The sequence below is a fragment of the Pipistrellus kuhlii genome, unplaced genomic scaffold, assembly GCF_014108245.1.
Source record: "Pipistrellus kuhlii isolate mPipKuh1 unplaced genomic scaffold, mPipKuh1.p scaffold_m20_p_41, whole genome shotgun sequence".
In the NCBI taxonomy this organism is placed as follows: Eukaryota; Metazoa; Chordata; class Mammalia; order Chiroptera; family Vespertilionidae; genus Pipistrellus; species Pipistrellus kuhlii.
In genome coordinates, this window is record NW_023425542.1 from 979,841 (window position 1) to 995,884 (window position 16,044).

General features: G+C 41.3%; 1 protein-coding gene across 3 annotated transcripts in view; it reads left to right on the forward strand.

Annotated features, from left to right (window-relative positions):
• GOLGA5 (golgin A5) overlaps positions 1–16,044 on the forward strand; it is a 35,408-nt gene that overhangs the window by 17,696 nt on the left and 1,668 nt on the right. For all 3 annotated transcript variants that reach the window (XM_036411575.2, XM_036411577.2, XM_045571939.1), the window contains exons 8-12: positions 2,269–2,397; positions 6,402–6,500; positions 8,340–8,565; positions 12,036–12,141; positions 15,304–15,367. In XM_036411575.2, coding sequence (XP_036267468.1) covers positions 2,269–2,397; positions 6,402–6,500; positions 8,340–8,565; positions 12,036–12,141; positions 15,304–15,367 — 624 coding nt within the window. The remainder of the gene's footprint in view (positions 1–2,268; positions 2,398–6,401; positions 6,501–8,339; positions 8,566–12,035; positions 12,142–15,303; positions 15,368–16,044) is intronic.

Genomic DNA, 16,044 nt, shown 5'->3' on the forward strand with positions numbered 1-16,044 from the left:
AGTTTGGCTCAGTGGATAGAGTGTTGGTCTGCGGACTGAAAGGTCCCAGGTTCAATTCCGATCAAGGACATGTACATTGGTTGTGGGCACATCCCCAGTAGGGGGTGTGCAGGAGGCAGCTGGTCGATGTTTCTTCTCATTGATGTTTCTACCTCTCTATCCTTCTCCCTTCCTCTCTATAAAAAATCAATAAAATATATTTAAAAATAATAATAATAAAAAATAAAGTATTACATATGGGATTACATCTGTCTCCTTTTTCCCCATTGACCTTACCTCAGCCACACCCACCCCCATCTTCTTGTACTTTATGTGCTATCGGGTCTAGTAATAATTAATGTCGTTTTTAAACATTCGTTTAAAATCTTGCTTGGCGTTGACTTGTATTGACATAACCTTCAAACACGTGGTATCTACAGAACGTGTGAAGTGCAATTAACAAGTTTTGCTTGAAAAAGTTTGTGTTTGGTTTGGTTTTTGTTGCAAAACTAGGGCTAAGAAGATGGCGGATGAAAAGCATATTCGGCACTGCATGCTTTACGAGTTCCAATTAGGAAGAAAAGCAAGTGAGGCTGCAAAAAACATCTGTAGTGCTCTTGGTCAAGATGCAGTTAGCGCCAGAAATTGCCAGCGTTGGTTTGAGAAATTTCGCGAGGGAAATTTTTCGTTAGATGACAAGAGTGGTCGAGGCTGTGTGTCCAATTTTGATCAAGAAGCTCTTCAAGCTCTTTTGGTGCAAAATCCTCAAATTACCCAACAAGAGCTTGCGACAACTTTAAATTGTTCACAAAAAACAATTTCCAATCAATTGCGTGCACTTGGCAAAGTCCAAAAGTTTGGAAAATGGGTTCCTCATGAGTTGACCGACAACAACCGTAATCAAAGAGTCACAATTTGCAGTTCGCTCCTCTCTCGTCAAAACCGTTTGCCGTTTTTAGAGCAAATTGTTACCGGAGATAAACAATGGGTGCTGTATGTTAATTTGAAAAGGCGGCCCCAATGGTTGGACAAAAATGAGGCTCTGCAGCCCACGCCAAAACCTGACTTGCATGCGAAAAAAGTGATGATGTGTGTTTGGTGGAATTTTAAAGGAATTTTTCATTATGAACTTTTACCATCTAACCAAACCATTACAAGTGCAGTGTATAGTGCCCAATTGGAAAGGTTAGCCCAAGCTTTAAGAGAAAAAGAACCCGCGCTGATTAATCAGAAGGGCGTAATTCTTCACCATGATAACGCACGACCGCATACTGCAAGAACCACTGCTGAAAAACTGTGACAGTTGGAATGGGAAGTTCTCCCTCAACCTGCATATTCTCCTGATGTTGCCCCTTCCGATTACCATTTGTTTCGTTCTTTGCAAAACTTTCTTCTTGGAAAAAAATTTAATAATGAAGAATGCCTCAAAAATGCATTGACCGAATTTTTTGCATCAAAATCACAAGAATTTTACAACAGAGGGATTAAAATGCTTCCTGAGCGTTGGGCACAAGTAGTAGAAAACAACGGCAACTATATTGTTGATTAAATTTTGTTGTATTGTTTAAATAAATTCGATTTAAAAAAGTATTAGAAAACAACATTAATTATTACTAGACCTAAATATGGCAGCTATGCTATCCTGTTCATTGCTCTCACCATTTGCCATCTATACTAATAAAAGGGTAATATGCTAATAAGACTGGACATCCTTCCAGACAAAGTCACGGTGGCAGGGGCCGAGACAGAGGTGGTTAGGAGCGATCACACTGGCAGGGGAGCAGTTAGGGGGTGATTAAGCTGGCAGGGAAGAGCAGTTAAGGGGCAATCAGGCCAGCAGGGGAGAGCAGTTAGGGGTGATCCAGACCGGCAGGGGAGCAGTTAGGATCCAGGAGTCTTGGATTCGAGAGGGATGTCTGACTGCTGGTTTAGGCCTGATCCCTAAACCAGCAGTCAGACATCCCCCAAGGGGTCCTGGGTCAGAGAGGATGCAGGCCAGGCTTAGGGCCCCCTCTAATCCCCCCGCCCCCCACGCCCCCCAGACTTAGGACCCCCTCTAATCCCCCCGCCCCTCGCTTCCCCCCACCCCCCATACATGAATTTTGTGCACTGAGCCTCTGGTATTATATAATGAAGTGTCAGTTTATGTGCTCCTTTTAGGCTGATACCGTCTCTTTCATCTTTGTCCCTCCCATGCCTGCTGACTCCAGTTCATGGTGCGTGATAATTGCTCAGTACATATTGGACTGGACAGTTAATTGCTTTCACGTATAAAACTCATCTTTTTAGGATATGGAGGCTCAGCAGGTCAGTGAAGCAGAATCAACAAGAGAACAGTTGCAAGATCTGCAAGACCAAATAGCTGGACATAAAGCATCTAAACAAGAACTTGAGGCGGAATTGGACCGACAGAAGCAGGTAAGGATTATAGATTGATTATCAGAGAAGACTGTCTCCCAGCTGTCACACGAGGGCACATCCCAGTAAAGCAGCTTCCTGACATTTTTAGGGGATATGCTAAGAGAACTAGTGGTAGACAGGCCTGACTGCCACTGCTGTCCTACACTCATTTGTTTTAACAGCTGAAAAATAGAGGCACAAAATTGTTATGAGACTTGCCTAATTTCACACAACTAATTACAGAATAGAATAGAATCCATGATTCTTGTCCCAGAGTTTTTTTTACTATTACTCTGTATTTTTTTATATTTGTTTGTCAGAGTATATACCTATAGAAAACTTTTTTAAAAAATCAGTTGATTTTTGTACTTTACTCCATTTGTACTTTCTAGACACAACTGTAATTGCTAGTTAATAAAGATATAACATTAGTACCATATTAGATTACTTTTTCTGATTGAGAAAAAGTTCTTATATAGATTATATTTACAAATCATGGTTTAGATTCTCTTTCATTGTTCAATTAGCAGTTGTCTGCTCCCCAAGTATATTTTACTTGAATGTCCTGCTCCTATAAATAAAAGGCTAAAATGCAAATTGTCCCCTTAACCGGGAGTTTGACTAGGAGTTCAACTGGGAGTTTGACCAGGGGTTGGGGTTGGCTGGCAACTGCCCATAGCCCTCCCCCTCAGCCGGCCTGGCCCAACCTGTGCACGAATTCGTGCACCCGGCCTCTAGGTTTCATATTAATACAGTTAAACAAGTTTGTAGCCACATTTTCAGAATAAGATTCTATATCTAATATTAATTCTATCTAATAAAAGAGTGATATGCCAATTAACCATCACTTCACAATAAAGATGGCTGTGCCCACAGCCAATAAGGAGGGAATATGCAGATTGATGCAACAAAGATGGTGGCACCGGCTGGAGAGGGTGGGAAGCTTGGCTTCCTTGGTCACCCCAGCCGGCTCCATGGCCACTGCCCAGACAAAGCCATAGTGGCAGGGCTGAGGTAGAGACGGTTAGGGTGTTCAGGTTAGGAGGGGAGGGCAGTTGGGTGATCAGGCCGGTGATGGGGGAAGTTGGGGGCTAGCAGGCTGGCAAGAGGGGCAGTAGGGGGCAAGTAGGCCATCAGGGGGGGCCAATCGGGGGTTAGCAGGCTGGCAGTGAGGGACAGTTGGGCGTGATCAGGCCAATGGGAGGGGCAGTTTGGGGCAAGCATGCTGGGATGGGGGGCAGCCAGGGGTGAGCAGGCCGGCGGGGGGCAGTAGGCAGTAAGCAGGCGTGATCAGGCCAATGGAAGGGGCAGTTGGGGGCAATCAGGCCAGCAGAGGAGTGCAGTTGGGGGTGATCAGGCTGATGGGGGGAGCGGGCACTTGGCGATGAGAAGGCTGGTGAGGGGGCAGTTGGGGGTGAGCAGGCTGGCAGGCAGAGTGGTTAGGTGTGACCAGGCAGGCAGGTAGGCAAGTGAGCGGTTAGGAGCCAGCAGTCCTGGATTGCAAGAAGGATGTCCAACTGCTGGTTTAGGCCCAACCCCAGGGACATCATCCAAGGCAGTCAGACATCCCCCAAGGGGTCCCAGATTGGAGAGGGTGCAGGCCGGGCTGAGGAACGGCCCCTCTCATGTATGAATTTTGTGCACCAGGCCACTAGTAACATCTATAATTTACTGAGCAGTGACATTGTTATAGGCACTTAATTTACATCATCTTAGTTCATTTCACATAATAAAATCACTATTGTGTTTATTTTATAGAAGATAAAATTATTCCAGTTTTGCATATTTATGTCCTTTAAAGATTTTTTTTTTTTTTTAATCACCCAAGGGAGGGAGGCAGGGAGGGAGAAAAGCATCAATGTGAGAAAGAAACATTGATTGGTTGCCATGTATAAATGCCCTAATTGGGGATCAAAACCGCAGCCCAGGTATGTGCCCTGACTGGGAACTGAACTGGCAACCTTTTGGCGCACATGATGGCAATCAATCAAATGAGCCATTCTAGCCTGGCCGATTTTTTTTTCATTAGGATTGATTCTTTCATTAGGATTAGAAGTGGTTCAATTCTCAGAGATATATTTGTTTTTATTTTGAAAGTAGCACTTAAATCTGTTTTTAAGCGAAAAACTGAGTAGCAACCTACAGAGTACATCATGGGCTATCTTAATTTAATTACAAGATTAGCTATTCTTTCAGAAATTGCATTTTAATTTATTTAAGGATCTAATATATATTTAAAGGCAAAAATTTTATGTTCTTGATGATTAGTGAGATAATTTTCATTTTATTATGGCACATGGTTTCAACCACATTCATTTCCAGTGCCCTTTTATAAAATGAGGGAGGTAAGTAGAAGAAAGTGGAGCTGAATATAGCTATGGCTGTTTATTTAGTAATCAGATGTTCTGATGTGAAGTACTTAATTTTAGGGTTAAATGTCCTGTAGTGCTCTTTATCAGTTTTAGATCATTTCAAACTTAAATTTTGTGCTAGCTTAGAACTTTAGAAATAAGGCATACCTGTAAATTGTTATTCTCCTACCCTAATTACCTTCCTCATTTTCTCTCTCTTTTTAAAATTTCTTTATTGATTAAGGTGTTACATATTTGTCCTTATTCCCCATTACCCTTCCTATTCCCCCCCCCAAACACACACACACACACACACACACACACACACACATTCCCTCCCCCCTCTGTTGTCTGTGTCCATTGGTTAGGCTTAGTCTCTCTTTTTAAAAAAAATATATTTTTATTGATTTCAGAGAGGAAGGGAGAGGAAGAGAGAGATTGAAACATCAATGATGAGAGAGAATCACCGATTGGCTGCCTTCTGCTCTCATCCGCTACTGGGGATTGAGCCCACAACTCAGGCATGTGCCCTTGACAGAAATCGAACCCAGTATCATTCACTGAGCCAAACTAGCTAGGGCTGTTTTAACTTTTTTTCACTTATCTCAGTTTTCACAGTCTGTGAAATGAGCAGGTTGAACTAAATGTCTAAAGCAGTCTTTGGCAGTTTAGTCCATCTCACATGTATGTCTTCATTCAGCTCTCTTTACTGAAGGAGCTATATGAAGCTCCCAGCTCAGTGAAGCATAATGCATTTTTAAATTGACATACAATATACCATTAGTTTTAGGTGTACATTATAGTGATTTGATATTTATATACATTGCAAAAGGATCCCCAGGATGTTACCATCTGTCACCATGCAAAGTTATTAACAATATAATTGACTATATTCCCTATGCTACATAATGCTTTTGAAGGTATTTAGCTAACTAATTACTTTTTCTTTCCTGGAATGTGTTTTGTTCTTAAATTCTGACTTGACTCTGAATGATCATATTTATTATACAGACTAGCAGTGGTTTAATGCAGTTGATAGTGAACCCAGAGGTATTTCTTTGTTTCTTTCTCCCTCTTTTATTAATGACAGTGCAAAAAAGGTACAAGATATTGCCTTTGCATTTCCTTATGATTAATGGGGTTGAGCAGTTTATTCACAAATAAGCATGTGAATAAGCTGCTCAACATCATTAATCTTTAGGGAAATGCAAAGTGAAACCTCAATGAGCTAGCACCACATACCCAACCAGATTAGCTACACTTAGAGAGACTGACACCACCAAATGTGGGAAGGATGTGGAACAACTGGCACGCTCTCATATTGCTGTTGGAATGCAAACTGGTACAGGTATTTGGAAAACAATTCAGAAAACAATTGGCAGGTTTTTTTTCCTTTAAATTAGACATACACTTATCATATGATCCAGTAGCAGTTCTAGAAAAATCTAAAACAAAGACCACGTAAAGACTTGTGCTTAAACGTGCATATACAGATTGATACATGATGCTGAAGTATAACTTTTCATTAGACCCATCCTAATATGTTCATTTACTCATTCAGTATATACTCAGCACATATTGAGTGTCTACTATATGTCAGGCACTGTTTTAGGTTCTGGCGATGGAATAGGGTACGCTGTTTTAACTTTTATTTTGTGCCTCACTTTGTAGGAATTCCATTATATAGAAGAAGATCTTTATCGAACAAAGAATACATTGCAAAGCAGAATTAAAGATCGAGAAGAAGAAATTCAGAAACTTAGGAATCAGGTATGTGTCATTTACAACTTGGGCAAAGGTACCATTCATTGTAAAGGCACATTTTTTCCAGAGAATACAGTAAGATCTTTTCCATATTTTTATCTGAGTTTTCTTGTTGCAGTGGTACAATGTTATTTTCAACCTGATATAGACTTTCCATCTAATGCCTGTGAGTCTGCACTTGCTGCATTCTGTGGCTTGCTTCTTATAGAAGTACTGGAGGCCCAATGCATGAAATTTGTGCAAAGGGGCTCAGCCCTCGCAGCCACAGAGACTGCCCTCAGCCCTAGCAGCCTGACGACTTCTGGAAGGTTGTCCGGAAGGAGGTCTGGCTGTCCGGTCTAATTAGCATATTACACTTTTATTATTATAGGTCTTATAGCCAGAGTCACTTGAGGAGATGTGAATTATCTCAACACTTTCTTAACTTCAGTGGGGATTGTGCTGATTGCCAGTTTCATAAGTATGTTTTCTCTTTCTTAAGAGAAATCCAAGGATAAATCTTTCTGTTAGCAATTGATAGGTCTTCCATGAAGTCAGCAAGACCTCTTTGTAACTCTTAAAATGAGAAACACAAGGAAAACAGTCTGTGCCTAGCACCCAGATTTACCAGTCTTGATCACTAACTGCCAAAATCATGCATTCACTTACTCTGTAGTTATAGATTGTCCTTTCCTCCCTTCTCTTCAGGCGATTGACTTAATAAGTAATGGACTCTTTTAAACAGTGTTACCAAAGTGATTGATTAATGCTATGGCAGTCTGCGGGAGTCTAAAAGAAGGCTGAAGTCAGCTTGGGCTAGACTTGTTGGAAAAGGCTTCAAGGAAGAGACTTTGAAGGCAGGTAGAGCCTAGATAAGAGAAGGGGACTGAATTTTCCAAGCAGGAAATGTGGACAGCTGAGTGGAGGAGGGAATTGGTGACACATGAGAATAAATAGAAGATGCAATGAAGGAAGTTACTAAGAACTGTCAGCCAGACCCTGCTAGGAAAATTCTCATTTAATATCCTTAAACACCATGTGCAACAGTCACTGTTATCTTCAGTTAACACACAAGGAGACAGACAACAAGCACATTCGTCCTCACTTGAGGAAACAGATTCAGAGAAGTGTAGCAGTTTGTTCAAGTCAGATAGCAAGGAAATTGCAGAGCGGGGATGAAAACCACCAGAAGTGAGTGGTCTTTGCACAACCATTGAGTTATCCAGGTTGAAATGTTTCAACTATGTCTCATGGGATCAGTGCTTTCAGATATATATTTTTTTAATATATATTTTATTGATTTTACACAGAGAGGAATTGAGAGGGACAGAGAGTTAGAAACGTCGATGAGAGAGAAATATCGACCAGCTGCCTCTTACATACCCCCACTGGGGATGTGCCCGCAACCAAGGTACATGCCCCTGACCGGAATCGAACCCGGGACCCTTCAGTCCACAGGCCGACGCTCTATCCACTGAGCCAAACCGGTCCCGGCATGCTTTCAGATATTTTTGACCGTGATGTTACAGTAAGAAGTAAGGTTTATATCATGTCTCAGTATTCACACATTCTTACAATGTACAAAACTGATACAGAAGTTTCATAAGATAATACTCTCACATACTATGTGCTGTACGCTCTGATACGTCCATTCTGTTCTACCTTTTAAGGCGTTGATTGAACCACCAAGTTGATTTTGTGGCTCCCTAATAAGTTTGAAAATTGCTTCTGTAGTCAATGAAAGAACCATTACAGAGTTTTGAGAAATCAGTGAACACTATAGTTCACCTGTGGGGATTTGGCAGTGTGGTTTCTGTGTTGTATGCCTGGTTTTATGTAATGCTTTTATGAACTGTTGCCTTTCAGCTTACCAATAAAACCCTGAGCAATAGCAGCCAGTCCGAGTTGGAGAGTCGACTCCATCAGCTGACAGAGACTCTCATCCAGAAGCAGACCATGCTGGAGAGCCTCAGCACCGAGAAGAACTCGCTGGTCTTCCAGCTGGAGCGCCTCGAGCAGCAGATGAAATCGGCCACTGGAGCTGGGAGCACTGCCTCTGCCATCAATATGTCTGGAGTTGACAATGGCGAAGGTAAAAAAAGAGCAGCCATTCAGTTCCAGTCAAGGGCATGGACCTTGATTGCAGGCTCCTCCCCGGCCTGGGCTCTGGTTGGGGTGCATGGGACAGACAACCAATCGATGTGTTTCTCTCACATTGATGTTTCTCTCTGTCTCTCCCTCTCTCTTCCACTCTTCCTGAAAATCAATGGAAAAATATCCTCAGTTGAGGATTAAAAACAAAAATGTTTTGTTGCCTTAATTTCTAATGTTGCTAATTCAAACATGATTTTGATAAGTTAAAAGAATATCATTTTTATTAAGAAAGAGGTTTCATCCAACAAAGCACCCACTTTTCTTCTTATGTGAAGATGGGCCATGTGCTGTTGGATATGATCATTAATAAATTGGACTGTGGACTGATTAATATCCCTCACTAGTGTGGGACTTGGAGGAAAGAGGCCCAAGGATCCATAGTCATATTGAAATACATAGGATGCTCAGTAGGATGTTACAGACAACGCAAATGATTCAATACAGAGGGACTTTCAGGAATGTTAAAGCAAAATTTGCTTTAATAATCTTCCAATCCATAATTATGAATACATATTTTTTAATTTTTATGAGCAATAGGTTGAAGAACCCCTATTTTTCTTTTTTTATGTATTTTTATTGATTTCAGAGAGGAAGGGAGAGAAAGATAGAAACATCAATGATGAGAGAGAATTGTTGATTCTCTCCTGTACACTTCCCATTGAGGATTGTTGAGTCTGCAGCCTGGGCATGTGCCCTTGACTGAAATCGAACCCAGGATCCTTCAGTCCGCAGGCCAATGCTCTATCCACTGAGCCAAACTGACTAGGGCTATAATTATGAATATTAAAGCTGATACATCTATATATATAAAAACCTAAGCAGCTGAACAACCTAACAACAGAATGACAGGTCCACCGGTCACTATGATACGCACTGACCACCAGGGGACAGATGCTCAATGCACAGAATGGGGCTCTCTCCTGTCTGGATTGGGCCTGTGGGGATCGGGTCAAAACAGGCTATCCGACATCCTCCGATGGGTCCCAGATTGCAAGTGGGCGCAGGTCAGGCCGAGGGACCTCACCAGTGAGTGAATCTGTGCACCGGGCCTCTAGTAGTCATATTTTAATAGAGAATCTGTACTCCCAAAATACATATTCAAAAAGGACATTAAAGCCCTGGCCAGAGTGGCTCAGTTGGTTGGAGTGTCATCTCATATAAGATGGAGGATTCCATTCCCTGCCAGGGTTTGATCCTTGGTTGTGGCATGTATAGGAGGCAACTGATGCATGATTCTCTCTCTCAAAAAAAAAAAGGAATCACCAGTGAAATCACCATATCCTCGAGTGAGGACTTTAAAAAAGGGGGAAGGAGCCGAAACCGGTTTGGCTCAATGGATAGAGCGTCAGCTTGGGAACTGAAAGGTCCCGGGTTCGATTCCGGTCAAGGGCATGTACCTTGGTTGTGGGCATATCCCCAGTAGGGGGTGTGCAAGAGGCAGCTGATCGATGACTGACTCTCATTGATGTTTCTAACTCTCTATCTCTCTCCCTTCCTCTCTGTACAAAATCAATAAAATATATTTTAAAAAATCAATAAAATATATTTTTTAAAAGGGGGGGGTTGTTAAAGATTTTAGTGTAAGCTTCAACAGCCTTAATCCTAGAAAGTCCTTTTAGACTTTTTCCCTATATGTGTTTATATTATCTGTTTTATTGACTTTTAACTTTTTTCATATTAATAAGTTTCATAATATAGTTTATACAATAGTTTATATATTACTTTATAGAAATCTATTGTGTAAATACTGTAATTTGTTTGATCAGTTCTCCTTATGGTTGGGAATTTAGATTGTTGCTAATATAGTAGTTCTGAGGAAAATATTTTCTGAACGTCTCTTTTATTTTCTTGGGATTAATGATTAGAAATGGAATTGCTGGCAAGACTGGTTTGGCTCAATGGATAGAGCGTCGGCTTGGGGACTGAAAGGTCCTGGGTTCGATTCCGGTCAAGAGCATGTGCCTTGGTTGCGGGCACATCCCCAGTGGGGGGTGTGCAGGAGGCAGCTGGTCGATGACTCTCTCTCTCATCAATGTTTCTAGCTCTCTATCTCTTTCCCTTCCTCTCTGTACAAAATCAATAAAATATATTAAAAAAAAAAAAAAGAAATGGAATTGCTGGGTCAATAGGTATACACATTTGAAGGCTTTTTTATTTTGGGTGGCAGAATCAGCAAATAATTACAAGTGCTTTGTACCAGGTACTATCCTAGACATTGGGCCACAAAAGAGACCAAAATCTCTGCCCTATGGATCTTCCATCCTGGTGGCGTGGAGAGGAATGCAGGGGGAGGACACAGCAGTAAATGGATGATGTGAGGTGGTGATGTGTGCTGCCGAGGAAGGGAGACATGGGGTGCCAGCTGTGGAGATGGGATTGCACTTTAGGGTGGTCAGGGGAGACCTCATTGAAAAGCTAGGAAGTAAGATAGTAGACAGTGAGGCAGGGAGAAGAGCAGGAGCTGCAAAGGCCCTGAGGCGGGAATGTTGCGGGAACAGCATGGAGTTCAGGGCCGCAGGAGTAGGGGAGCGGAGAGTAAGGTGAATTCAGAGAACTTGGAGGAGGCTGTTTAGACTGTAGGATGACTCTGAAGGAAGGGAAAGCCATTGGAGGGTCTTGAGAAGGGTGGCTGATGTAGCCTGTATTTTAACACGATACCTCTGGCTGCTGTGTCCATATTAGACTACAAAGAACTAGGAGTGGAGGCAGGGGACCAGGAGGAGCTGTTGTATTAATCCATGTGAGAGATGGGGGTGGTTCAGGACAGAGTGGGGATTGTGAGGGTTCATTTTAAAGGTGAGCTGACAGGATTTGCTAGCAGATTGTGAAGTGTGACAGGAAGAAAGGAGTCAGGATTGGGGGCCTGAGCAGCTGGAAGGATGGAGTTCTCATGTCTGAGATGGGGAGAACTGCAGGACGAGTGGGTTGGCATCAGAGGCAGGAAGTCAGTAGCATGGTCTTGGCATGCTGAGTCTGAGATGACTGAGGTATCCAGATGGAAATGGAACAGGTGATTGGACAAGTCTAGAGTTGGGAGTGGTCTGGGCTGGAGATAAAATGTGGGAGTTGGCTTTGTAGAAAGGCCATTCTTACTAGCACAGGAGTTGTGTCCATTAATATTGACTATTAACAACACTTGGTATTTATAAACTTTAAATTTTGCTAATTTCGTAGAGAAATAATTTTTTTAGTTTTTACATTTTGATTTTTTGGGCATGAAAGTTCAAACATTTCATATAATCAAATTTACCTGTTTTTTTTAAATGATTTTATCTCTGATGTAATACTTAGAAAGTTGGCCTTGAGAATTTCTTTCATAAGTAATTTAATGTGTAATCAACTGTAATTTTGTTAAAAAATTTATCTTTGCTGTCTGTACCTCCATTCATTATTCTCTTGTTTAAACAGGGGCACGTCTACGAAATGTTCCTGTTCTTTTTAATGACACAGACACCAGTCTGGCAGGAATGTATGGAAGAGTCCGCAAAGCTGCTAGTTCAATTGACCAATTTAGGTAAGTTCTGCCAGTAACGATGAGTGATGGACCATAAAATATTTATATAACCTTTTCTAGTGGTTTCCATCATTGTGAGTCCCATCAGATAGAGATGATATTTAAAGTGACATTTACCTATTCCTTTCATGGTATTTCAGTGTCATGAAATTGCTTTAAGAGATCTGCCAGTGTCTATACTTACTGAAGATGATTAATCCTGACCATTTCTCTTCTTTCTGTAATAAACTCTATTTAAAACTCATTAAATTTCATTGAGAAAGTCTCTATCGCATGTAAATGCATCCATTTGAATGCTTTATCTCAATACTTTGTCATGTGATTAGAACAAAAGATGCTACAAACGAACAGTACTCATTGCAATATGTTTTTATATATTACATAAATAATACATAATTTATGTTATGTATATACTTATAAATAAACTTTTTATACTAGCAGACATCTACCTTATATAGAAAATGTTTTAGTCTCTATCGGGGAACCCTAGAGAGCTTCGAGCAGCACCACTGCCATCGCTCCGGCCTAGTTACCATCACATCCTGTCTGACTCCTGCAGACAGCCCCAGTCACCATCACCCCAACCGTCAGCAGCGAGGCCCGCCACCCCCGCCCTCGGAACTGTCAACACCCAGCCTGGCACTACGGGCAGTGGCATAGGGCATGCCAGCCCAGGTAGCCTCATATCCTGGGCACCTGCCAGCAGAGACAAAATCATTGCAATGAAGATTTTGGAAACAGTAAAATGGTTCAGTGTAAGAGACAGATATGGTTTAATCAACAGGAATGACCCCAAAGAAGATGTGTTTGTACACCAGATGGCCATAAAGAAGAACCCCAGGAAGTACCCTCACAGTGTAGGAGAAGGAGAGGCTGTGGGGTTTGAGGTAGTTAAATGATGCTCCATTCGATGTGGAGGCAGCAAATGTTACAGGCTGCTGTGGAGTTAGTGCAAGGCAGTAAATGTGCAGCAGTCCACAAGCATGTAGGTGCTGTCCATGTCAGAGTGCCCTGTACACAACTGCCGGCAGGATTACCAGAGACCCAAGGTCAACAGCTACCTCCACATCAGTACCGCTGTAACTTGTGCAGATGCCTGGAAAACCCCAAGCACAAGATGGCACTGAGACTAAAGCAGCTGGTCCACCAGCTGAGAATTCATCTGCTCCCAAAGCTGAGCAGAGCAGGGCTGAGTAAACGCCAGCTTATTATCTCTACTATCCAGTTTAGTCATCCAACAAGAAGAAATGGATATAAAATTGTAGCAGTGTTAAATGACCAAGTCTGGCCAGTGTCCTAAGTGGTTAGAGCGTCAGCCCATGCACCTGAGGGTATTGGGCTTGATTCCCAGTCAAGGGCACGTCCTGGGCTGTGGGTTTGCTTACTGCCCCTGGGGCATGCACGCACACACATATATATCTCCCTTTCACTCTGAAAAGCAATGGAAAAATAGCCTCACGTCAGATTAATAACAACAACAGAAAAGATGGGAGCTGAAGACCTTAAGTATTTGCTTTTTGCTCGTGACCAGCTATGCAGCATGGGGGTTTTATTATTTTTACCTAAAGTTGTCTCTTTTTTGGTAATGACAAACACGTTTTAAAAAAAAGCCTAGCTTTTCTTAATACACCTTTAGAGGTTTTTAAATTGTTACATATCTGGCAAGTTGAGATTTTTTAAGAAACTCATTTTTAATTTGTAAAAAAAGTTTACAACTTGATTTTTTTTTTTTTTTAAGTCAACAGACTGCAAGCACCTGTTAATAAAGTTCTTAAATAATTGTCAAAGAAAGGTTTTAGGTCTCCCTCTGCCGCAGTGCTGTGGCTGCCCTTGGCGAGTGCTGATGTTACACTGAGTACTCACCTCCCTTGACCAAATGGGTGGATGGACATGGAGATCGACCAAAGATGCAAAAAGCTTGATGCTGTAGGACTGGGAGTCCAGCTTTTGCAGGTCACTGTGCATTTCAGGTCTGGAAACCTGTAGAATAAGTAATCACAGAAGATTTCACACCTACCCTTCCATCCTACCATAAAGGAGGATTTGAACAGAAAATGAGTAGGCGAGAAGCTATTCTTATTTTGGATGTAAACCCATCTGCTGGCAAGGCCGAGATTAGAATCACCCAGATAAAGGTGGAGCTCCATACTTAGCAGTCAGAACAAATGAAGCAAAAGACTTGCTGGAAGAAACCACCAAACATTCATTGAGGCTCAGGGACGACTCCTGCATATTTAATCTAAACCACCCCGTTATCATTTTCATACATGTGCTAACCATAAATAATTTCACTGCTAAGTAGTATAATAATAAAAGATTAATAATCTTTTATTATCTTTTAAGGAAAAAATGTTTTAATAGTTTATATATAGCATTAAACTCTTTTGTCTTTTAGTGTTTATAATTAATCACAGTTTCAATGAACTATTGCATAAAAGAGCAATCTTTTCTTACCTTTATGTATCAGAATATAGCTGTGGTGTTACATATTAGGAGGAGGATTTACTAAGATTCCCAAAGCCATGGACCAAGGATGCCATAGTCATTTCCAAATTAATATGCACATCTATTTCAACTTTATTCAGTCTACATGACTTTTAGAGAACCAGTATGCAAGGCATTGTGCTAGTGGCAAAGAAACGGAAAGGCAGAGAAGGTGTATTTGCTTGTTCCTGTGTCCGTCATGTAGGGGGAAATGTAAAAAGGCATGAGTGGCAAGTTCTGGACATCAGATTGCTCCTCACACTTCGTTTGTTTAAGTGTTTACTTGAGTTTCTGTACTTTTGTGTCGTTGGGAAGCAGGTATCAATACAAAAGCTTTCTGATTAGTAATTTGCAGATTGATTCGAACTAGACTTTCCTATTCTTGTTTTCACGTTTGCCTTATGTTTTATAACTTACTTAGTTCCTAAAAGAAAAATGATTTAGAGAGGGACCAAGTTGTTTAACAGCTAAACCCAAGTAGTATTTGCTTGCACTAAGGCATTTCTATATGATTATTTCAAATAACAATTTAATCTACTATAAATAAATCTTTATGGTGGCCACAGAACTAGTATAAATGAGTGGAATGTTAAAAAGCATTATTAGATATTACTACAGGTAGATCTATTGTCAGTCTAACTCTCTTTTCTTCTCTCCACCCCACCACCATTTACATAGTATCCGCCTGGGAATTTTTCTCCGAAGATACCCCATAGCACGAGTTTTTGTAATTATATATATGGTAAGTGAACTTGTTTAAAAAAACAATTTTGCCGGGACCGGTTTGGCTCAGTGGATAGAGCGTCGGCCTGCAGATTGAAAGGTCCCGGGTTCAATTCCAGTCAAGAGCATGTACCTTGGTTGTGGGCACATCCCCAGTGGAGGGGAGGGGGGTTGCAAGAGGCAGCTGATCAATGATTCTCTCTCATTGATGTTTCTAACTCTCTATCCCTCTCTCTTCCTCTCTGTGAAAAGTCAATAAAATATATTTTAAAAAATAAAATAAAAAATAAAAAAGCAATGCTGCACTTGATTTTTTCAGCTGCTGTTCTTTTTTAAAAAAAATGTTTTTATTGACTTCAGAGAGGAAGGGAGAGGGGGAGAGAGAGACAGAAACATCAATGATGATGATGACTAGCTGTCTCCTGCATGCTCCCTACTGGGGATCGAGCCTGCAGCCCAGGCATATTCCCTCACCAGGAATCAAACCATAACCTCCTGAGGCTCAACCACTGAGTATACCAGCCAGGCAGCTGCTGGTCTTTTTGACTAAAAGTTTAGCAATCAGTTTTGAAAGAGAATTCATTTTTAGTAATGCAAGTGAAGATAACAATTTGTTATTTCTAAAATGTAAATTGTTCAAAGACTTGTCCTACAATTAACTTCAGTGCAGTTTAACAGTTACCTCCATTGCTAAAG